We start from the raw sequence: 24,839 nt of genomic DNA on the forward strand, positions 1-24,839 counted from the left end.
ATAACTCCTCCCCAACAGGAAATGCAAGAGGATTCACCCAGCAGAGCTGCATATAGCTCCTCCCCTCTACGTCACTCCCAGTCATTCGACCAAGAATCAACGAGAAAGGAGAAACCAAGGGTGAAGTGGTGACTGGAGTATAATTTAAAAGATATTTACCTGCCTTAAAACAGGGCGGGCCGTGGACTGATCACACAACAGAAGAAAGGAATTTATCAGGTAAGCATAAATTATGTTTTCTTCTGTTATGTGTGATCAGTCCACGGGTCATCATTACTTCTGGGATACCAATACCAAAGCAAAAGTACACGGATGACGGGAGGGATAGGCAGGCTCATTATACAGAAGGAACCACTGCCTGAAGAACCTTTCTCCCAAAAATAGCCTCCGAAGAAGCAAAAGTGTCAAATTTGTAAAATTTGGAAAAAGTATGAAGCGAAGACCAAGTTGCAGCCTTGCAAATCTGTTCAACAGAGGCCTCATTCTTAGAGGCCCAAGTGGAAGCCACAGCTCTAGTAGAATGAGCTGTAATTCTTTCAGGAGGCTGCTGTCCAGCAGTCTCATAGGCTAAACGAATTATGCTACGAAGCCAGAAGGAGAGAGAGGTAGCCGAAGCCTTATGACCTCTCCTCTGACCAGAGTACACGACAAACAGGGAAGACGTTTGTCGAAAATCCTTAGTTGCCTGCAAGTAGAACTTGAGGGCACGAACTACATCCAGATTGTGTAGAAGACGTTCCTTCTTTGAAGAAGGATTTGGACACAAGGATGGAACAACAATCTCTTGATTGATATTCCTGTTAGTGACTACCTTAGGTAAGAACCCAGGTTTAGTACGCAGAACTACCTTGTCTGAGTGAAAAATCAGATAAGGAGAATCACAATGTAAGGCTGATAACTCAAGAGACTCTTCGAGCCGAGGAAATAGCCATTAAAAACAGAACTTTCCAAGATAACAATTTTATATCAATGGAATGAAGGGGTTCAAACGGAACACCCTGTAAAATGTTAAGAACTAAGTTTAAACTCCATGGCGGAGCAACAGTTTTAAACACAGGCTTGATCCTAGCTAAAGCCTGACAAAAGGCCTGGACGTCTGGATTTTCTGACAGACGCCTGTGTAACAAGATGAACAGAGCTGAGATCTGTCCCTTTAATGAGCTAGCCGATAAACCCTTTTCTAAACCTTCTTGTAGAAAGGACAATATCCTAGGAATCCTAACCTTACTCCAGGAGTAACCTTTGGATTCGCACCAGTATAGGTATTTACGCCATATCTTATGGTAAATCCTTCTGGTAACAGGCTTCCTAGCCTGTATCAGGGTATCAATAACCGACTCAGAAAAACCACGTTTTGATAAAATCAAGCGTTCAATTTCCAAGCAGTCAGCTTCAGAGAAGTTAGATTTTGATGTTTGAATGGACCCTGTATCAGAAGGTCCTGTCTTAGAGGTAGAGACCAAGGCGGACAGGATGACATGTCCACTAGATCTGCATACCAAGTCCTGCGTGGCCATGCAGGCGCTATTAGAATCACTGATGCTCTCTCCTGTTTGATTTTGGCAATCAATCGAGGAAGCAGCGGGAAGGGTGGAAACACATAAGCCATCCCGAAGTTCCAAGGTGCTGTCAAAGCATCTATCAGAACCGCTCCCGGATCCCTGGATCTGGACCCGTAGCGAGGAAGTTTGGCGTTCTGGCGAGACGCCATGAGATCTATCTCTGGTTTGCCCCAACGTCGAAGTATTTGGGCAAAGACCTCCGGATGAAGTTCCCACTCCCCCGGATGAAAAGTCTGACGACTCAAGAAATCCGCCTCCCAGTTCTCCACTCCCGGGATGTGGATTGCTGACAGGTGGCAAGAGTGAGACTCTGCCCAGCGAATTATCTTTGATACTTCCATCATTGCTAGGGAGCTTCTTGTCCCTCCTTGATGGTTGATGTAAGCTACAGTCGTGATGTTGTCCGACTGAAACCTGATGAACCCCCGAGTTTTTAACTGGGGCCAAGCCAGAAGGGCATGGAGAACTGCTCTTAATTCCAGAATGTTTATTGGCAGGAGACTTTCCTCCTGATTCCATTGTCCCTGAGCCTTCAGAGAATTCCAGACAGCGCCCCAACCTAGTAGGCTGGCGTCTGTTGTTACAATTGTCCAGTCCGGCCTGCTGAATGGCATCCCCCTGGACAGATGTGGCCGAGAAAGCCACCATAGAAGAGAGTTTCTGGTCTCTTGATCCAGATTCAGAGTAGGGGACAAGTCTGAGTAATCCCCATTCCACTGACTCAGCATGCACAATTGCAGCGGTCTGAGATGTAGACGTGCAAAGGGTACTATGTCCATTGCTGCTACCATTAAGCCGATCACCTCCATGCATTGAGCTACTGACGGGAGTTGAATGGAATGAAGGACACGGCATGCATTTAGAAGCTTTGTTAATCTGTCTTCTGTCAGATAAATCTTCATTTCTACAGAATCTATAAGAGTCCCCAAGAATGGAACTCTTGTGAGAGGAAAAAGAGAACTCTTCTTTTCGTTCACTTTCCATCCATGCGACCTTAGAAATGCCAGAACTAACTCTGTATGAGACTTGGCAGTTTGAAAGCTTGAAGCTTGTATCAGAATGTCGTCTAGGTACGGAGCTACCGAAATTCCTCGCGGTCTTAGTACCGCCAGAAGGGCACCCAGAACCTTTGTGAAGATTCTTGGAGCCGTAGCCAATCCGAATGGAAGAGCTACAAACTGGTAATGCCTGTCTAAGAAGGCAAACCTTAGATACCGGTAATGATCTTTGTGAATCGGTATGTGAAGGTAAGCATCCTTTAAATCCACTGTGGTCATGTACTGACCCTTTTGGATCATGGGTAAGATTGTCCGAATAGTTTCCATTTTGAACGATGGAACTCTTAGGAATTTGTTTAGGATCTTTAAATCCAAGATTGGCCTGAAAGTTCCCTCTTTTTTGGGAACCACAAACAGGTTTGAGTAAAACCCTTGTCCTTGTTCCGACCGCGGAACCGGATGGATCACTCCCATTAATAACAGATCTTGTACACAGCGTAGAAACGCTTCTTTCTTTATCTGGTTTGTTGACAACCTTGACAGATGAAATCTCCCTCTTGGGGGAGAGAATTTGAAGTCTAGAAGGTATCCCTGAGATATGATCTCTAGCGCCCAGGGATCCTGAACATCTCTTGCCCAAGCCTGGGCGAAGAGAGAGAGTCTGCCCCCCACTAGATCCGGTCCCGGATCGGGGGCCCTCGGTTCATGCTGTCTTTGGGGCAGCAGCAGGTTTCCTGGCCTGCTTGCCCTTGTTCCAGGACTGGTTAGGTTTCCAGCCTTGTCTGTAACGAGCAACAGCTCCTTCCTGTTTTGGTGCAGTGGAAGTTGATGCTGCTCCTGCTTTGAAATTCCGAAAGGGACGAAAATTAGACTGTCTAGCCTTAGCTTTGGCTTTGTCTTGAGGTAGGGCGTGGCCCTTACCTCCTGTAATGTCAGCGATAATTTCTTTCAAACCGGGCCCAAATAAAGTTTGCCCCTTGAAAGGTATATTAAGTAATTTGGACTTAGAAGTTACATCAGCTGACCAGGATTTTAGCCACAGCGCCCTACGTGCCTGAATGGCGAATCCTGAGTTCTTAGCCGTAAGTTTGGTTAAATGTACTACGGCCTCCGAAATGAATGAATTAGCTAGTTTAAGGACTCTAAGCCTGTCCGTAATGTCGTCCAGCGTAGCTGAACTAAGGTTCTCTTCCAGAGACTCAATCCAAAATGCTGCCGCAGCCGTAATCGGCGCGATGCATGCAAGGGGTTGCAATATAAAACCTTGTTGAACAAACATTTTCTTAAGGTAACCCTCTAATTTTTTATCCATTGGATCTGAAAAAGCACAGCTATCCTCCACCGGGATAGTGGTACGCTTAGCTAAAGTAGAAACTGCTCCCTCCACCTTAGGGACCGTTTGCCATAAGTCCCGTGTGGTGGCGTCTATTGGAAACATCTTTCTAAATATTGGAGGGGGTGAGAACGGCACACCGGGTCTATCCCACTCCTTAGTAACAATTTCAGTTAGTCTCTTAGGTATAGGAAAAAACGTCAGTACTCGCCGGTACCGCAAAGTATTTATCCAACCTACACAATTTCTCTGGTATTGCAACAGTGTTACAATCATTAAGAGCCGCTAAAACCTCCCCTAGTAATACACGGAGGTTCTCCAATTTAAATTTAAAATTTGAAATATCTGAATCCAATCTGTTTGGATCAGAACCATCACCCACAGAATGAAGCTCTCCGTCCTCATGCTCTGCAAGCTGTGACGCAGTATCAGACATGGCCCTAGTATTATCAGCGCACTCTGTTCTCACCCCAGAGTGATCACGCTTGCCTCTTAGTTCTGGTAATTTAGCCAAAACTTCAGTCATAACAGTAGCCATATCTTGTAATGTTATCTGTAATGGCCGCCCAGATGTACTAGGCGCCATAATATCACGCACCTCCCGGGCGGGAGATGCAGGTACTGACACGTGAGGCGAGTTAGTCGGCATAACTCTCCCCTCGCTGTTTGGTGAAATTTGTTCAATTTGTACAGATTGGCTTTTATTTAAAGTAGCATCAATACAGTTAGTACATAAATTTCTATTGGGCTCCACCTTGGCATTGGAACAAATGACACAGATATCTTCCTCTGAATCAGACATGTTTAACACACTAGCAATAAACTTGCAACTTGGTTACAATCTTATTTAACAAAAACGTACTGTGCCTCAAAGAAGCACTAAACGATTAAATGACAGTTGAAATAATGAACTGAAAGACAGTTATAGCATCAATCCTTAAAAACAACACAACTTTTAGCAAAGGTTTGTTCCCATTAGTAAAGTAACAATAATTAAATTTTAATAACAGTCAATATATAAGTCTCACAGCTCTGCTGAGAGAATCTACCTCCCTCCAAAGAAGTTTGAAGACCCCTGAGTTCTGTTAGAGATGAACCGGATCATGCAGGAAATACAAGAGTAACTGACTGGAAATTTTTGATGCGTAGCAAAGAGCGCCAAAAACGGCCCCTCCCCCTCACACACAGCAGTGAGAGAGAAACGAAACTGTCACAATTAAAACAAGCAACTGCCAAGTGGAAAAATAATGCCCAAATATTTATTCACTCAGTACCTCAGAAAATGCAAACGATTCTACATTCCAGCAAAAACGTTTAACATAATAAATACCTATTAAAAGGTTTAATGTACTTTTAACAGAGTAATTCCGGTGAAATACCATCCCCAGAATACTGAAGTGTAGAGTATACATACATGTCATTATAACGGTATGGCAGGATTTTCTCATCAATTCCATTCAGAAAATAAAAACTGCTACATACCTCAATGCAGATTCATCTGCCCGCTGTCCCCTGATCTGAAGCTTTTACCTCCCTCAGATGGCCGAGAAACAGCAATATGATCTTAACTACTCCGGTTAAAATCATAGTAAAAACTCTGGTAGATTCTTCTTCAAACTCTGCCAGAGAGGCAATAACACGCTCCGGTGCTATTGTAAAATAACAAACTTTTGATTGAAGTTATAAAAACTAAGTATAATCACCATAGTCCTCTCACACATCCTATCTAGTTGCTGGGTGCAAGAGAATGACTGGGAGTGACGTAGAGGGGAGGAGCTATATGCAGCTCTGCTGGGTGAATCCTCTTGCATTTCCTGTTGGGGAGGAGTTATATCCCAGAAGTAATGATGACCCGTGGACTGATCACACATAACAGAAGAAATATAGGTTTTCCACACCCGATAATAAATCTTCCTTGAAACAGACTTACAAGCCTGCAACATAGTATTGATCACTGAGTCAGAGAAACCTCTATGACTAAGTACTAAACGTTCAATTTCCATACCTTCAAATTTAGTGATATAAGATCCTGATGGAAAAAAAACGGCCCTTGAGACAGAAGGTCTGTCCTTAAAGGAAGTGACCAAGGTTGGCAACTGGACATCCGGACAAGAGCTGCATACCAAAACCTGTGAGGCCATGCTGGTGCTATCAGAAACACATGCAATTGTTCCATTATGATCTTGGAGATCACCCTTGGAAGAAGACCAAGGATCTGCTAACGCATCAACCATCTCCGCCTGAGGATCCCTGGATCTGGAAAGGTATCTGGGAAGTTTTCTGTTTAGATGGGAAGCCATCAGATCTATTTCTGGAAGAGCCCAGATCTGTACAATCTAAAAGAACACATCTGGATGGAGAGACCACTCCCCTGGATGCAAAGTCTGACGGCTAAGATAATCAACGTAAATCCTTTGGTAAGCGCTCAGAAATACATACGGTCCCACTTTCACCTGTATTCCGCGCTGTTGATGTTTGATGCTCTGCAGCACTGCACTGTATCTCCTCCTCAACGCTCCCCACGGGAGCTGTGATGCCTAGGGTCATTGAAAAAGTGAATACCTAACGAAACGCGATTGACCTGTATCTCTTGACGGCAAGTTTTGCCTTTTAAGTGTTCTGGCAATAAAGAAGCTTTTATCTTTAAAGCAAGGAGTGGCGTCTTGTCTCATTACCCAGACCTATCCTATTGACTGAGTGCGAGGATTTGGCTTTCTTCGGCTAAGATAATCCACTTCCCAATTGTCTACTCCTGGGAAATGAATCGCAGAAATTAGACAAGAGTTGGATTACGCCCAAGAAAGTATCTGTGATACTTCTTTCATTGCTAAAGGACTGCTAATCCCTCCCTGATGATTGACATATGCCACAGTTGTGATATTGTCTGTCTGAAAGCGAATAAAAAGTTATCTCTTTAATAGAGGCCAAGCCTGAAGAGACCTGAAAATAGCACAGAGTTCTAAGATATTGATTGGAAACCTCGCCTCTAGAGGATTCCAAACCCCTTGTGCTGTTAGAGACCCCCCAGACAGCTCCCCAATCTGAAAGACTTGCATCTGTTGAGACTACAGTCCAGGAAGGACGAACAAAAGAGGCCACTTGAATAATACGATGGTCTAACCACCAAGTCAGAGAGAGTAGAATGCTGGGATTTAAGAATATCAATTGTGATATCGGAGTATAATCCCTGCATCATTGATTCAGCATGCAAAGCTGCAGAGGTCTCATATGAAAACAAGCAAAGGGGATGGCGTCCGATGCTGCAGTCATGAGACCTAAAACTTCCATGCACATAGCCGCTGAAGCGAATGATCGAGACTGAAGGTTCCGACAGGTTGAAACCAATTTCATTTGTCTGTTAAAGACAGAGTCATGGACACTGAATCTATCTGGAAACCTAAAAAGGAGACCCTTGTCTGAGGAATCAAGAAACTCTTTTGTAAATTGATCCTCCAACCATGTCTTCTGAAGCAGAGAAATCCTCTTCAGAGGAGGATATTTCAGTATGTTGTCATTCATCACAAATTTAATCAGTTTTATGAGAAGTTTTAAAAGACCTTTTACGTTTATTAGAAGGTGGAATAGCAGACAAAGTCTTCTGTATCGCATTAGCAATATAATTTTTCATATCAACAGGGATATCATGTACATTAGATGTTGAGGGAACAAAATGTGCTGTACTAGTACTAATAGAAACTTTATTGGCATGCAAAAGTTTATCATGACAACTGTTTCATAATATAGCCGGAGATATAATCTCAGCTTGCTTACAACAGATACACTTAGCTTTGGTAGAACTTTGTTCAGGCAGCATGGTTCCTACAGTAGCTTCTGAGACAGGATCAGACTGAGATATCATGCAAAATGTAAAAGAAAAAAACAGAATTTATGCTTACCTGATAAATTACTTTCTCCAACGGTGTGTCCGGTCCACGGCGTCATCCTTACTTGTGGGATATTCTCTTCCCCAACAGGAAATGGCAAAGAGCCCAGCAAAGCTGGTCACATGATCCCTCCTAGGCTCCGCCTACCCCAGTCATTCGACCGACGTAAAGGAGGAATATGCATAGGAGAAATCATATGATACCGTGGTGACTGTAGTTAGAGAAAATAATTCATCAGACCTGATTAAAAAAACCAGGGCGGGCCGTGGACCGGACACACCGTTGGAGAAAGTAATTTATCAGGTAAGCATAAATTCTGTTTTCTCCAACATAGGTGTGTCCGGTCCACGGCGTCATCCTTACTTGTGGGAACCAATACCAAAGCTTTAGGACACGGATGATGGGAGGGAGCAAATCAGGTCACCTAGATGGAAGGCACCACGGCTTGCAAAACCTTTCTCCCAAAAATAGCCTCAGAAGAAGCAAAAGTATCAAATTTGTAAAATTTGGTAAAAGTGTGCAGTGAAGACCAAGTCGCTGCCTTACATATCTGATCAACAGAAGCCTCGTTCTTGAAGGCCCATGTGGAAGCCACAGCCCTAGTGGAGTGAGCTGTGATTCTTTCAGGAGGCTGCCGTCCGGCAGTCTCATAAGCTAATAGGATGATGCTTTTAAGCCAAAAAGAGAGAGAGGTAGAAGTTGCTTTTTGACCTCTCCTTTTACCAGAATAAACAACAAACAAAGAAGATGTTTGTCTGAAATCCTTTGTAGCCTCTAAATAGAATTTTAGAGCACGAACTACATCCAAATTGTGTAACAAACGTTCCTTCTTTGAAACTGGATTCGGACACAAAGAAGGCACAACTATCTCCTGGTTAATGTTTTTGTTAGAAACAACTTTCGGAAGAAAACCAGGTTTAGTACGCAAAACCACCTTATCTGCATGGAACACCAGATAAGGAGGAGAACACTGCAGAGCAGATAACTCTGAAACTCTTCTAGCAGAAGAAATTGCAACCAAAAACAAAACTTTCCAAGATAGTAACTTAATATCTACGGAATGTAAGGGTTCAAACGGAACCCCTTGAAGAACTGAAAGAACTAAATTGAGACTCCAAGGAGGAGTCAAAGGTTTGTAAACAGGCTTGATTCTAACCAGAGCCTGAACAAAAGCTTGAACATCTGGCACAGCCGCCAGTTTTTTGTGAAGTAAAACAGATAAAGCAGAAATCTGTCCCTTCAAAGAACTTGCAGATAATCCTTTCTCCAAACCCTCCTGTAGAAAGGAGAGAATCTTAGGAATTTTTATCTTGTTCTATGGGAATCCTTTAGATTCACACCAACAAATATATTTTTTCCATATTTTATGGTAAATTTTCCTAGTTACAGGTTTTCTAGCCTGAACAAGAGTATCAATGACAGAATCTGAAAACCCACGCTTTGATAAAATCAAGCGTTCAATCTCCAAGCAGTCAGTTGGAGTGAAGCCAGATTCGGATGTTCGAATGGACCTTGAACAAGAAGGTCCTGTTTCAAAGGTAGCTTCCATGGTGGAGCCGATGACATATTCACCAGGTCTGCATACCAAGTTCTGCGTGGCCACGCAGGAGCTATCAAGATCACCGAAGCCCTCTCCTGATTGATCCTGGCTACCAGCCTGGGAATGAGAGGGAACGGTGGGAATACATAAGCTAGGTTGAAGGTCCAAGGCGCTATCAGTGCATCTACTAGAGTCGCCCTGGGATCCCTGGATCTGGACCCGTAGCAAGGAACCTTGAAGTTCTGACGAGACGCCATCAGGTCCATGTCTGGAATGCCCCATAATTGAGTTATTTGGGCAAAGATTTCCTGATGGAGTTCCCACTCCCCCGGATGGAAAGTCTGACGACTCAGAAAATCCGCTTCCCAATTTTCCACTCCTGGGATGTGGATTGCAGACAAGTGGCAGGAGTGATTCTCCGCCCATTGAATTATTTTGGTCACTTCCTCCATCGCCAGGGAACTCCTTGTTCCCCCCTGATGGTTGATATATGCAACAGTCGTCATGTTGTCTGATTGAAACCTTATGAATTTGGCCTTTGCTAGTTGAGGCCAAGCTTTGAGAGCATTGAATATCGCTCGCAGTTCCAGAATGTTTATCGGGAGAAGAGATTCTTCCCGAGACCATAGACCCTGAGCTTTCAGGGGTTCCCAGACCGCGCCCCAGCCCACCAGACTGGCGTCGGTCGTGACAATGACCCACTCTGGTCTGCGGAAGCTCATTGTCAGAAAAATCTTCATTTCTAAGGAGTCTATTATTGTTCCCAAGAAGGGAACTCTTGTTGACGGGGACAGAGAACTTTTTTCTATGTTCACTTTCCACCCGTGAGATCTGAGAAAGGCTAGGACAATGTCCGTATGAGCCTTTGCTTTTGACAGAGACGACGCTTGAATCAGTATGTCGTCCAAGTAAGGTACTACTGCAATGCCCCTTGGTCTTAGCACCGCTAGAAGGGACCCTAGTACCTTTGTGAAAATCCTTGGAGCAGTGGCTAATCCGAATGGAAGTGCCACAAACTGGTAATGCTTGTCCAGAAAGGCGAACCTTAGGAACCAATGATGTTCCTTGTGGATAGGAATATGTAGATACGCATCCTTTAAATCCACCGTGGTCATGAATTGACCTTCCTGGATGGTAGGAAGAATTGTTCGAATGGTTTCCATCTTGAACGATGGAACCCTGAGAAATTTGTTTAGAATCTTGAGATCTAAAATTGGTCTGAATGTTCCTTCTTTTTTGGGAACTATGAACAGATTGGAGTAAAACCCCATCCCTTGTTCTCCTAATGTAACAGGATGAATCACTCCCATTCTTAACAGGTCTTCTACACAATGTAAGAATGCCTGTCTTTTTATTTGGTTTGAAGACAATTGAGACCTGTGGAACCTCCCCCTTGGGGGTAGTTCCTTGAATTCCAGGAGATAACCTTGAGAAACTATTTCTAGCGCCCAAGGATCCTGAACATCTCTTGCCCAAGCCTGAGCAAAGAGAGAGAGTCTGCCCCCCACCAGATCCGGTCCCGGATCGGGGGCCAACACTTCATGCTGTTTTAGTAGCAGGTTTCTTGGCCTGCTTACCCTTGTTCCAGCCTTGCATCGGTCTCCAGGCTGGTTTGGTTTGAGAACTATTACCCTCTTGCTTAGAGGGTGTAGAATTTGAGGCTGGTCCGTTTCTGCGAAAGGGACGAAAATTTGGCTTATTTTTAGCCTTAAAAGACCTATCCTGAGGAAGGGCGTGGCCCTTTCCCCCAGTGATGTCTGAAATAATCTCTTTCAAGTCAGGGCCAAACAGAGTTTTACCTTTGAAAGGGATGTTAAGCAATTTGTTCTTGGAGGACACATCCGCTGACCAAGACTTTAGCCAAAGCGCTCTGCGCGCCACAATAGCAAAACCTGAATTTTTCGCCGCTAATCTAGCTAATTGCAAAGTGGCGTCTAAGATAAAAGAGTTAGCCAATTTAAGTGCTTGAACTCTGTCCATAACCTCCTCATACGAAGAGTCTTTATTGAGCGACTTTTCTAGTTCTTCGAACCAGAAACACGCTGCTGTAGTGACAGGAACAATGCATGAAATTGGTTGTAGAAGGTAACCTTGCTGAACAAACATCTTTTTAAGCAAACCCTCTAATTTTTTTATCCATAGGATCTTTGAAAGCACAACTATCTTCTATAGGGATAGTAGTGCGTTTGTTTAGAGTAGAAACCGCCCCCTCGACCTTGGGGACTGTCTGCCATAAGTCCTTTCTGGGGTCGACCATAGGAAATAATTTTTTATATATAGGGGGAGGAACAAAAGGTATGCCGGGCCTTTCCCATTCCTTATTTACAATGTCCGCCACCCGCTTGGGTATAGGAAAAGCATCGGGGGGCACCGGGACCTCTAGGAACTTGTCCATCTTACATAATTTCTCTGGAATGACCAAATTGTCACAATCATCCAGAGTAGATAACACCTCCTTAAGCAGAGCGCGGAGATGTTCTAATTTAAATTTAAAAGTAATAACATCAGGTTCAGCTTGTTGAGAAATTTTCCCTGAATCTGAAATTTCTCCCTCAGACAAAACCTCCCTCCTGGCCCCTTCAGATTGGTGTGAGGGTATGTCAGAACCATTATCATCAGCGTCCTCATGCTCTTCAGTATCTAAAACAGAGCAATCGCGCTTTCTCTGATAAGTGGGCATTTTGGACAAAATGTTTTTAATAGAATTATCCATTACAGCCGTTAATTGTTGCATAGTAAGAAGGATTGGCGCACTAGATGTACTAGGGGCCTCTTGTGTGGGCAAGACTGGTGTAGACACAGAAGGGGATGATGCAGTACCATGCTTACTCCCCTCGCTTGAGGAATCATTTTGGGCAACATCATTATCAGTGGCATCATTGTCCCTACTTTGTTTGGACACTATGTCACATTCATCACATATATTTAAATGGGGAGGAACCTTGGCTTCCAGACATACAGAACATCGTCTATCTGATGGTTCAGACATGTTAACAGGCATAAACTTGATAACAAAGCACAAAAAACGTTTTAAAATAAAAACCGTTACTGTCACTTTAAATTTTAAACTGAACACACTTTATTACTGAATATGTGAAAAAGTATGAAGGAATTGTTCAAAATTCACCAAAATTTCACCACAGTGTCTTAAAGCCTTAAAAGTATTGCACACCAAATTTGAAAGCTTTAACTCTTAAAATAACGGAACCGGAGCCGTTTTTACATTTAACCCCTATACAGTCCCTGGTATCTGCTTTGCTGAGACCCAACCAAGCCCAGAGGGGAATACAATACCAAATGACGCCTTCAATAAGCTTTTTCAGTGATTCTTAGCTCCTCACACATGCATTTGCATGCCTTGCTTTCCAAAAACAACTGCGCATTAGTGGCGCGAAAATGAGGCTCTGCCTATGACTAGAAAAGGCCCCCAGTGAAAAAGGTGTCCAATACAGTGCCTGCCGTTTTTTTAATACATCCCCAAGATTAAAAGAACTATTTATAGTTATAATCCACTAAAAATACTTATAAAGTAATCGTTTTAGCCCAGAAAAATGTCTACCAGTCTTTAAAGCCCTTGTGAAGCCCTTTATTCTTATACTAAACTAAGAAAATGGCTTACCGGTTCCCATAGGGAAAATGACAGCTTCCAGCATTACCAAGTCTTGTTAGAAATGTGTCATACCTCAAGCAGCAAAAGTCTGCCCACTGTTTCCCCCAACTGAAGTTAATTCATCTCAACAGTCCTGTGTGGAAACAGCCATCGATTTTAGTAACGGTTGCTAAAATCATTTTCCTCTTACAAACAGAAATCTTCATCTCTTTTCTGTTTCAGAGTAAATAGTACATACCAGCACTATTTTAAAATAAACTCTTGATTGAAGAATAAAAACTACATTTAAACACCAAAACACTCTTAGCCATCTCCGTAGAGATGTTGCCTGTGCAACGGCAAAGAGAATGACTGGGGTAGGCGGAGCCTAGGAGGGATCATGTGACCAGCTTTGCTGGGCTCTTTGCCATTTCCTGTTGGGGAAGAGAATATCCCACAAGTAAGGATGACGCCGTGGACCGGACACACCTATGTTGGAGAAATAACATTTAAATAAAATATCCAATTTCCTCATATAGCAGTTTCAGGAATGGGAAAAAATGCAAATGATAAATAAGCAGTAAAGCAAACAGCATAGCCCTCTAGAATATAAAGAGAGTAGGGAGCATAAAGGAAGTGGGGTAATAAAACCAAAAAAAAATATTTGGTGCCAAGTATGATGCACAATGCAAAGTGAAAATTTTTGGCACCAAACATCATCCGGAAATGACGCAACTCGTGTTATAACAAGCGTGACTTCGCTCCAAACTAACGTCAATAAAGACGCCGGAAATTATGAAACTTGCGTAAAAAATGACGCAATAAATAACAGCATTTTGCACCCTCGTGAGCCTAGATTTGCCCGAGAATTTAAGTAAAAAAAACAAGCCAAATTGGAAAAAAAGACTAAACCCCAGGTAAGAATTTTTTTTCTTTTTAAATAACGTCCTTAAAAATGATTCTCATACTAAAACTGTTAGACTGCAAAGGGAAATGCACATAGACCTGACTCATGGCAAATATAAGTAAAATACATATATTTAAAACTTTATATTAATACATAAAGCGCCAAACATAGCTGAGAGTGTCTTAAATAATGATACATACTTACCGAAGACACCCATCCACATATAGCAGACAGCCAAACCAGTACTGAAAACAATAAGCAGAGGTAATGGTATAAGAGTATATCGTCAATCTGAAAAGGGAGGTAGGAGATGAATCCCTACAACCGATAACAGAGAACCCTTGAAAAGATTTCCATTAGTGAAACCATAAAATCAATAAGCGATTCTCTCTTCACGTCCCTCTGACAAACACTGTACTCTGAGAGGAATTGGGCTTCAGAGTGCTTAAAATCGCTTATCATAGAAGAAATCATAAAAATCAAGCACAAACTTACTTCACCACCTCCATAGGAGGCAAAGTTTGTAAAACTGAAGTATGTGTGTGGTGGGAGGTGTATTTGTAGGCAATTTGAGGTTTGGGAAACTTTGTCCCCCTCCTGGTAGGAATGTATATCCCATACGGCACTAGCTCATGGACTCTTGCCTTTTTAAAGGGAAATTATATATCCTAGAGAGGGCAAGGATATGTTATTCCTCTAGGGTTGTAAGAACACCATTACTGCTTAGACTGTTACTTCTGAGAGGTAAACGGAGGCAGAGATAGGGGAGAGATTGGAGAGGAAAAGTAAAAGTGGAGAAGATAGCTTTGTGAGAGAGTGTAAAAAAAAAAGATAGTAAAAAGATACGAGAGGGGGGAAAGAGAGTGTAAAGAGAAGATATGGCCTGAGAGAGAAGGGAGAGGGTAAAAAGAGAGATTGGAGAGGAGGGATGGGAGAGATAGTTAAGAGATAGAAGGGAAAGATGATGATCATTAAAAGAAAATCTCCAGGTCTGCTATGACCTTTTATGACTGTCAGTACTCTCTTTCTCCACTCTCTCACTTCAACAATTTCCTATTTCTATCCAGCTGTTGTCTTACCCAGAACCACCAAGTTGATGTTGATAACTGCTATGCAATTTTTTGTTAATTTATTACTGTATGTAGCATTATTTAAGTTGTAAAGGTATAAAATAAAAAAATATTAAAACTGACTGCACAAAAATGTGTATCACAATGGCTAAACGTATGAAAGGGGGTGGAGTAATGAGTGTGATGTGGGCAGGTAGTGGGTAGGATCAGAAGTGGCGAGTAACAACCTAGCAAGTAGATTACAACATAAAATTTTGATTGATATATATATATATAAATATATAGTATCTATATCAGTGTGTGTGTGTGTGTGTGTATATATATGTGTGTGTGAGTGAGTGTGAGTATATATATATGTGCGTGCGTGCGTGTGTATATATATATATATATATGTGTGTGTGTGTGTATATATATATATATGTGTGTGTGTGTGTGTGTGTGTGAGTGAGAGAGAGTGAGAGAGAATGAGAGAGTGAGAATATATATACATGTATATATAACAACCTTTTTTGTCAGTGTGTGTGTGTGTGTGTGTGTGTGTGTGTGTGTATATATATATGTGTGTGTGTGTGTGTGTGTGTGTGTGTGTGTATATATATATATATATGTGCGTGCGTGCGTGTGTATATATATATATGTGTGTGTGTGTGTGTGTGAGTGAGAGAGAGTGAGAGAGAGTGAGAGAGAATGAGAGAGTGAGAATATATATACATGTATATATAACAACCTTTTTTGTCAGTGTGTGTGTGTGTGTGTGTGTGTATATATATATGTGTGTGTGTGTGTGTGTGTGTGTGTGTGTATATATATATATATGTGCGTGCGTGCGTGTGTAGATATATATATGTGTGTGTGTGTGTGTGTGAGTGAGAGAGAGTGAGAGAGAGTGAGAGAGAATGAGAGAGTGAGAATATATATACATGTATATATAACAACCTTTTTTGTCAGTGTGTGTGTGTGTGTGTGTGTGTGTGTGTGTGTATATATATATATATGTGTGTGTGTGTGTGTATATATATATATATATGTGTGTGTGTGTGTATATATATATATATATATATGTGTGTGTGTGTGTATATATATATATATGTGTGTGTGTGTGTATATATATATATATATGTGTGTGTGTGTGTATATATATATATATGTGTGTGTGTATATGTTTGTAGGTTTTCACCCCTTCCTCAGACGTCGAGGTGAAAACCTTGAAATGTCACGTAGTAAAGTTTGGTGAATTTATAAATCCAGTGAGTGCATTTTCTTCATTCAGTTATATTATTCCTGATGCACCCTGGTATGAATACTGACTTTCTAAAGTTTGTGAAAGTGCTTCAATTTTCAATTGGAATATAGATATAGATATTTGTAAACATGAAAAAATAGAAAAAAACGGACAGCAGAGGACACCATGTCCATTAACAAGTTTACAATAACATAAAACCTAAATGTTTTCTTTCATGATTCAGATTGAGCAGTAATTTTAACGAAGTTTCCAATTTATTTCTAGTACCTAATTTGTTTTGTTCTCTTTCTATCCTTTGGTGAAAAATATACCTTGGTAGGCTCAGAAACTGCTGATTGGTGGCTGCACATATATGCCTCTTGTCATTGGCTTTCCACTATTTAGATAATGAAGCCAATTGGATAATAGAAGCAAATTGTTAAGTTGTTTTATATTGGGTGCTCTATCTGAATCAAGAAAAAAAAACAAAAAAATGTTTCATGTCACTTTAAGTACAGACACACTTTATGCTGTGGTATAAATAAAGTTGTACCATACAAAATACAGCACCTAGAATACACACACAAATGCCTACGCTCAGCATATACATCATATTAACTGATGCTTCTATTAAGCACTCTGCATAGAAATAATAGCAGCACATAATATAGGGAACACTCTCTGTAAATGAACCGTGCATGGATTTCAATATAAAATGACCCCACATTAAAGAGACAGCACAGTGCATCTGCTTCTAGCATAGGTTAAACTAAGTATAACGATGCAGTAAATCACTCAGTACCCTTATGGAGAGCTCAAGCATCAGAATTACTGGTTGCTAAAAATGCCCCAGATCCCAGAAGTCAGCGCACATCTCACTGTACTCACTCTGAGTCCCTACGTCGCTGTAGCTTGGCAAGCTCTCTCTGCTTCTCCTTGTACCTCCTCTGTAGCTCTGCAAGCCTCACCCTGTATTCCAGCTCCATACAGTCCATATTCTCAATAGCTGACTTAATAGAAAACAGCTGCATGAAAGGAAATTCCATTATGTATCTTTTTCATAAGAAGCAGAAAAGAAACTAACCTGAGAGATTTCAGAGCCTACTAGACTACCATATTAGATATAACCTATTACAGACCATTAGTTACTCATACTTATCCAACATCAATAATCACCCAACACGTACAGCCTCTCATATCTGCTCCAACTCTGAATGCTTATCCCACAAGTTACTCACAGGCTCCTCCTTTTTTTGCATCCAGCTGTACGTCTTATTTGGATCTAGCTCTCGAGGTAACCGAATAGATTCAGCCTTCAGACGATCAAGGACAGGACAGGACAAAACCTCCATCAATATCTGGGTACTGGCAATCAGGAGACTTTCCAAGGAGGACTGCGCTTGACACCTCTGCATGCCTGACAAAGAAAAAACAGTGAGCCACAAGACAATCCACACTGGCTCCTAGTTATATAAAAACCCAAAACTCCACAAGGTGGTCCTGGACAATTGGTACTATTCACTCTACGGAAATCTCCACTAACTAAGGACTGACCCTCTATCCTTCTACACAACATAATGAGCACTTACTTTCAGTTTCCTGCTTTCTCCTCTCCAGTTCCATTTCAGCCATTTCACTAAGGAGAGCAATGCCGTGGAGGAGATCATGATCCACAGGTAGGTCATGCGAAAAAATAGGTAGTAATGTCTGTGGCATCTCAGCAGCAGCTGCAAGGGCATTCATGCCAGCCAGCGGGTCATCTGGTTTTATATTGAAAGAGACCATGTCAAGTAGAATACAGTCTGTACCCTCCTCCTCTTTAGAGTAGGGGGGCTCAGGGCCTGTATCCTCTAAGGCTGCACTGCTACATTCATCATTAAAGAGATTCAAGTCACTTATCGCATTTGTTTCCCCAGATAACTGAACATTCTGAGGTGTTAGCATCACATCCATCTGCTCGTTGTCACTCTGGGGGAATGTATTGCTGAAGTCTGTCTGAGTTGAGCAGGTTTCTTTAATCGTATCCATGTTTGTGTCATTTCCCAGAGACCTGGGAGTCGGACACCTCTGCAGACTTTGAGGCTCTCCCTCTCCAGAAATGAAAGTCTCACACTGCTGCAGGAGAATACTCTGAGACTCTGTATCCTCTGCCCTTGACTCAGTTAAGTGTTGTTCATCAATAACTTGCTCGCAAGCAGATTCAGGATTCTCCTCCTCTGATTTTACAGTGTCCCTTAGCGGTTCCTCTCCTGCATCTGGAGATAATGGCTCCAAGTCCTGTGAAACAGTCAGGTGTGTGGGCTTCACCTCCATAGAACTGTCCACATGCTCACAGCTTCCCTCTGGTAGAGGCACATCAGCAGCTAAACTGTCTGCATTTGTCGCAGCTGCTGGCTGAATCAGGTAAGGGTAATGCTGCCTTAATGTGGTGGGCAGAGACTGAAACGGATATTCAGAAGCAAGCTCTGCAAATAAGAATACAATGTAAAACAGACCATTAGGTGACATTTATTGTTTTCCCGTTGCATTCACTCAATAACACACAAAAACATTCAAGTGTGTATCCAGCCTATGATCAGAACTTGCCACGTTGTATCAAGCAGGAGTATAATGCACAGTAAATAAACTATAAAACCCAAACCTTGTTCGTTACCTGGGAGCAAACCTTGGAATGCAGAGGTGACATCTTTCTCTGGATCCAGATCTTTATCCTCTGACTCTTCTGGAGTTTCCTCTTTGGTGGTTAAGACAACAGTAGGAGGTAGGGGAGACCTTGGAGGTGGGCTGGCTGGGTGAGGATAATATGGTTCCTCCTCTGCCAACTCCTCTACCTTATGCACACTCTCTGTTTTCATGGCTGGTACAGGGGACAGCCTTGGGGAGTTCTGCAGAGAACTGAGTTTTTTATTGTAAGCAGCAGAGACAGATGGAGAGACGGCCTTCCTTGGTACAAGCCCTGAGTGAGAAGCTGGGTTCAGCTTACTGGACAAAGTCTGTTTTGCAACCTTATTAATGGCCTGTTGTTCACTCACTTTTATTCGATCCTGAATTAAAATGCAGAAGACACCAATGAACCAGTTTAGTGAATTGCAGTTTTTATATGCCTGCTAATTATATCATCATTATACAAACCATTTATAAATTACAGAAAATGTTATAATATTGCAAAGTATTACACTTCTCCCACCCGACTGGCCAACCGTTCTGAGGAAAGCAATGCGTGAGGAATTTATACGGACTGGTGCACACTTAGACCCAATAAGTTACACTGGGTTTATATTGTGAGCAATTACTTTATCTATATTATTTGAGAAGTTTACTCCAACTGCTCAGTGTCCTATATAAATATAAAAAAAATAAAAAAATACCAGCTAAATTCAATCTACGCTCTTGACCTTCCTTTTCAACTAAGCCCTGTTTTGACTCCTTACCACCAGCTGTACGCTCCTCTGTAGTTCCAAACCGTCCAACTGAGCAGCTCGCTGCAGATCTAGAGCTTCTAGATGAGCGCTCCTCTGGAGCTCCAACGCATCTAGTTGAGCACTCCTTTGAAGTTCAAGCGCATCCAGCTGCGCGCTCCTCTGCAACTCCATGGCATGTGCTGCTTGCTGCTGAAGCATGTACACTTCGTGTTGTCGCAAAAGCTGCTGTTGGGACAAGAGCTGGAGCTGATGTGCATGCTGCAGAGAGCTGCGTGTCGGAGAGTACATTGCTGGCCACAGAGAGGGCATGCGGTCCAGTAACTCTGCTGAGAAAGTAGACAGAAAAACGGTTGCAATAGAGGTTGTCATGCGTACAATTGACACGTATTGTAGGTACACAGATCTTTTAAACAAAGAAACCAAGATCAGCCATTATTTACACAGCCCCAGTCCCTTTCTTGGTGCCGATTATGATCCAACATCTGAACCATGGCGACATGTTTATGCCTTACTCATGTATGTGGCTTATGCATTTCACATTGTTGTTATTGTATTAACCATGTGTAGAATTATATTACATGAAACATCAGGGCCATTTACTTTTGTTATCACATTTACTTCATTCTCATAATATACTTTTGTTATCACATTTACTTCATTCTCATAATATACTTTTGTTATCACATTTACTTCATTCTCATAATATGTTTTTGTTATCACATTTACTTCATTCTCATAATATGTTTTTGTTATCACATTTACTTCATTCTCATAATATACTTTTGTTATCACATTTACTTCATTCTCATAATATGTTTTTGTTATCACATTTACTTCATTCTCATAATATGCTTTTGTTATCACATTTACTTCATTCTCATAATATGCTTTGTTAAGAGCGCCAGTTGGGTCTGCAGACACGTGCCTCTTGTTATTGATTCCCCTGATGTGTACAGCAAGCACGTCAGCTGACTTTACACACCAGCAATGGGTCAATAGTAAAATGCTTAAGCACTTTAGAGGACTTTGTCATTCAATTTAACGTCCCTTTAAAAGCGCTACATTTTCTTTCTGTGCTTTAGTGTTATTAATAAGGTGCAAGTTGACCTGAGCAGATTAGTGCGGCTGCCAGCACAAACCTACATAACAAATGAATATCCGTAATGTAAAACATGCCGTGCATAAGCACACTGTATACCGATCAGATGTGAGTAACCACTACACAATGTCGCACTATAGCGCATCAGTATTTCACTTTATTTACGGCTGATAACACTTCTTGTTGGAACTAGATAACTTCCTGTTTCTACAACAAGTAGAGATAACATAAAAAAAAGAAGAAGAAGAAGATCTCCCATCACACCTGGCTGCATTCACAAATACATTTCTCTAGTGCCTGCCACATTGGGTGACTAAATACAGACATGCGCAAGCTCACCACCCATACATACCAAAGTGTGGTATTTGTTCTGTTGGAAACACCATAATCTGTCCAGACTGGGGGTCTCTTGCAAAATGATAAGCTGGAGGGAAGGAAGCAGCCATCGCAGGAGAGAATGCTTGTGTCATCCCCTGGTGCAGTGCGGGATGAGCTAAACCTTAAGGAAAAAGAAAACATTTTATAAAACAGCCCAAAATAAAGCCAGACTATTTGTGCAGCTAACATTACCATAATATGACAGCTACAAGTTTTAGCACCTACCGTATGGGTGCCCAGCGAGCCACATTGAGGGGGTAGCCCCCCTGGGAAGCCAGGCATGGGAAGCTAAGTGCGAAGTGGGATCAACTGGCCAGCGTCCAGAAGCAGCCAGGGTCGGGCCCCCTGTTACCATTAAATTAGAGTTCAGTCCATTGGTGGCGCATCCAGCTGGGTGCATCCGGGCAAAGTCAGCCAGTTCCTTGCTTTCACTGGGGGGGAAATAACAAAATGTATGCTTAGCTGATAAATTCTATTCTTTCATGAATAGGAATTCCATAATATGTGCAATATACTTCCCCCCACTATGAGGAGGCAGAGAGCCCACCTCCCCCCTCTCCTCAGTTAAACATACAGTCAAGCAGATAAAAGGAAACCGATAGGTACGAAAGACAAAAGCAGGGACTACAGAGGTGCAAATTAGAACTGCAGCCCAAAAATGATAACGGGTGGGGCCTATGGACTCTTATCATCCCAAAAGAAAATAATTTATCATCAGGTAAGCATAAATTTTGTTTTCTTTCGTATGATGAGTCCATAGTAATTCCATAACATGTGGGATTTGATACCCAAGCTAAGAGTTCATGTTAAGGAAAGGGAGGGACAGAATAAGGCAGTTCCTAGTTTGCCGGACCCTGCGGCCTGAAGGAGTTTACTGCCAAAAAGCATTTCCCAAAAAGCAAAAACATCAAAGCAGAAAATCTTTAAAGAATGTGTTCAGAGAAGACGTTGCAGATTTACAAATCCGCTACCAGTGGATGCATAATTTGTGACAGCCCAGGAAATAGCAAATGAACTGGAAGAATGAGCTGAGAAATGCCTAGGAGGAGACTTCCCTGCCAACAAGGAGTTCTAAAAATCACTTGATTTAACCAAAAGCCTTTTTGCCTATATGGAAACCAGAAAAGAGAACAAACAAAGTGAACTTTGTTTGGGATCCTCAGTAGCTTAAAGGAAAATATTTAACGCTCTAGAGGACTTAAAGAAAGTATAACAATTCTTGTTTAGAATTTTCTGCAGAAACAATTTTAAAGAAAAACAAACTAGGTAAGAAGAACAGTCTTATAATGAAAACCTAGAAACAAGGGAGATTCCCAGGAAAGCAGATAATTTGGAATTTTTTTTAGCTGAGATAAAAAGAATAGAAAGAACCTCCAGTACAAAATATTAACAAATTATGCTTAACATAGATTCAAGGGAGTTCCTTGGAGAACTAAATACAATTTACTGGAGTATGAATAGGTCCAACAACTGGTTTAATTCTCTTCAAACCTTGAACAAAGATATTAACATTAGAAAGACTGGATAAATTCTTATTTAAAATAACCGGGGAGGGGGGATCAAAATGTATGCTTACCTGATAAATTTATTTATTTCCGGATATGGTGAGTCCACGGCTTGAGTAATTACTGTTGGGAATATCACTCCTGGCCAGCAGGAGGAGGTAAAAAGCACCACAATTAAACTGCTAAGTATCACTCCCTTACCCACAACCCCTAGTCATTCGAAGGGAAATGGAGAAAAAGGAGTAACACAAGGTGTAGAGGTGCCTGAGTTTATAGTCAAAGAACAACAATCTTAAAATAATGGGTGGGGCAGTGGACTCACCATATCTGGAAATAAATAAATTTATCAGGTAAGCATAAATTTTGTTTTTCTTTCTTAAGATATGGTGAGTCCACGGCTTGAGTAATTACTGTTGGGAACCAATACCCAAGCTACAGGACAAGGATTAATAGGGAGGGACAAGACAGGCAGTTCTAAACAGAAGGCACCACCGCTTGAAGAATCTTTTTCCCCCAAAAGCAGCCTCAGCCGAGGCAAAAATATCAAATTTGGAAAAAGTATTTAGAGAAGACCAAGTTGCAGCCTTGCAATTTTGTTCCACAGAAGCTTCATTTTTGAAAGCCCAAGAAGAGGAAACGGCTCTTGTGGAATGAGCCGTAATTCTCTCAGGAGGTTGCTGTCCAGCAGTCTCATAAGCCAAACAAATTATACTTTGTAACCAAAAAGAAAGTAGTAGCAGTAGCTTTCTGACCTTTACGTTTCCCAGAGAAACAGACAAAGAGGGCAGAGGACTGGCGAAAATCCTTAGTCGCCTGTAAGTAAAATTTAAGAGCACGTACAACATCCAAATTGTGTAACAAACGTTCTTTGGAAGAAGGATTAGAACACAGAGAGGGAACAACAATTTCCTGATTAATATTTTTATTAGAAACAACCTTAGGAATAAAACCTAACTTAGTACAAAGAACCGCCTTATCGGCATAAAAAATAAGATAAGGGGAATCACACTGCAGAGCTGAGAGTTCTGAGACTCCTCGAGCAGAAGAGATAGCAACAAGAAACAAAACCTTCCAAGATAACAACTTAATGTCTATGGAATGCAGCGGCCCAAATGGAGCCAGCTGTAAAACTTTAAGAACAAGGTTAAGGCTCCAAGGAGGAGCAACAGACTTAAAGACAGGCCTGATTTTGACTATGGCCTCACAAAAAGATTGCACGTTTGGCACATCCGCCAAACGTTTATGTAGTAAAACTGATAAAGCAGAAATCTGACACTTCAGGGTACTGACTGACAATCCCTTCTCCAGGCCTTCCTGAAGAAACGGTAAAATTCTAGGAATTCTAATTCTACTCCAAGAGTAGCCCTTGGATTCACACCAATAGATATTTACGCCATATCTTATGGTAAATCTTTCTAGTAACAGGCCTGCGAGCCTAAATCATTGTGTCAATGACCGACTCAGAAAAACCACGCTTAGACAGAATTAAGTGTTCAATCTCCAAGCAGTCAGCTTCAGAGAAACGAGATTTGGATGAAGGAAGGGACCTTGAATCAGGAGGTCCTTCCTCAGAGGTAGTCTCCAAGGTGGGAGAAATGACATCTCCACTAGGTCTGCAAACCTGATCTTGCGAGGCCACGCAGGAGCTATTAGAATCACTGACGCCCCCAACCTGAAAACCCAAGGAACCGCCAGAGCATCTATAGGAACGGCCTGCAAATCTCTTGACCTTGAACCGTACCGTGGAAGCTTGGCGTTCTGACGGGACGCCATCAGATCTAACTCCGGCACCCCCCATTCGAGGACTAAGCTGGAAAGCACCTCCGGATGGATTGCCTACTCCCTGGGATGAAAAGTCTTGTCTGCTCAGATAATCTGCTTCCCAGTTGTCTACTCTTGGAATGTGGATGGCAGATAGACAGCAATTGTGGGTCTCTGCCCACTGAAGAATCCGAGTAACCTCCTTCATGGCTAAGGAACTCTGAGTTTCTCCCTGGTGATTCATGTAAGCAACAGAGGTTATGTTGTCGGACTGGAACCTGATAAACTGGGCTGAGGACAACTGAGGCCAAGCCAATAGAGCATTGTAAAATCAGCCTCAACTCCAAGATGTTGATGAAAAGAACAGACTTCTCCCGACTCCAAAGGCCCTGAGCTTTTAACGAGTTCCAGCAGGCTGGTGTCTGTGGTCACAATCACCCAGGAAGGTCTCTGAAAGCATGTGCCCTGAGACAGACGTTCCTTAGAAATCCACCACGGGAGAGTCCCTTGACGACTGATCTAACTATTCTCTGAGATAGATCCGCATGGTCGCAATTCCATTGTCTGAG

At 42.0% G+C, this 24,839-nt stretch overlaps 1 protein-coding gene across 1 annotated transcript in view; it reads right to left on the minus strand.

Annotated features, from left to right (window-relative positions):
- TNRC18 (trinucleotide repeat containing 18) overlaps positions 1–24,839 on the minus strand; it is a 466,016-nt gene that overhangs the window by 274,374 nt on the left and 166,803 nt on the right. Inside the window, exons 5-11 of the mRNA XM_053694281.1 lie at positions 21,230–21,435; positions 20,979–21,125; positions 19,537–19,850; positions 18,759–19,149; positions 17,695–18,570; positions 17,344–17,522; positions 16,994–17,130 (exon numbers count right to left, since the gene is read on the minus strand). Coding sequence (XP_053550256.1) covers positions 16,994–17,130; positions 17,344–17,522; positions 17,695–18,570; positions 18,759–19,149; positions 19,537–19,850; positions 20,979–21,125; positions 21,230–21,435 — 2,250 coding nt within the window. The remainder of the gene's footprint in view (positions 1–16,993; positions 17,131–17,343; positions 17,523–17,694; positions 18,571–18,758; positions 19,150–19,536; positions 19,851–20,978; positions 21,126–21,229; positions 21,436–24,839) is intronic.

This window comes from Bombina bombina, chromosome 11 (genome assembly GCF_027579735.1).
Source record: "Bombina bombina isolate aBomBom1 chromosome 11, aBomBom1.pri, whole genome shotgun sequence".
Lineage (NCBI taxonomy): Eukaryota > Metazoa > Chordata > Amphibia > Anura > Bombinatoridae > Bombina > Bombina bombina.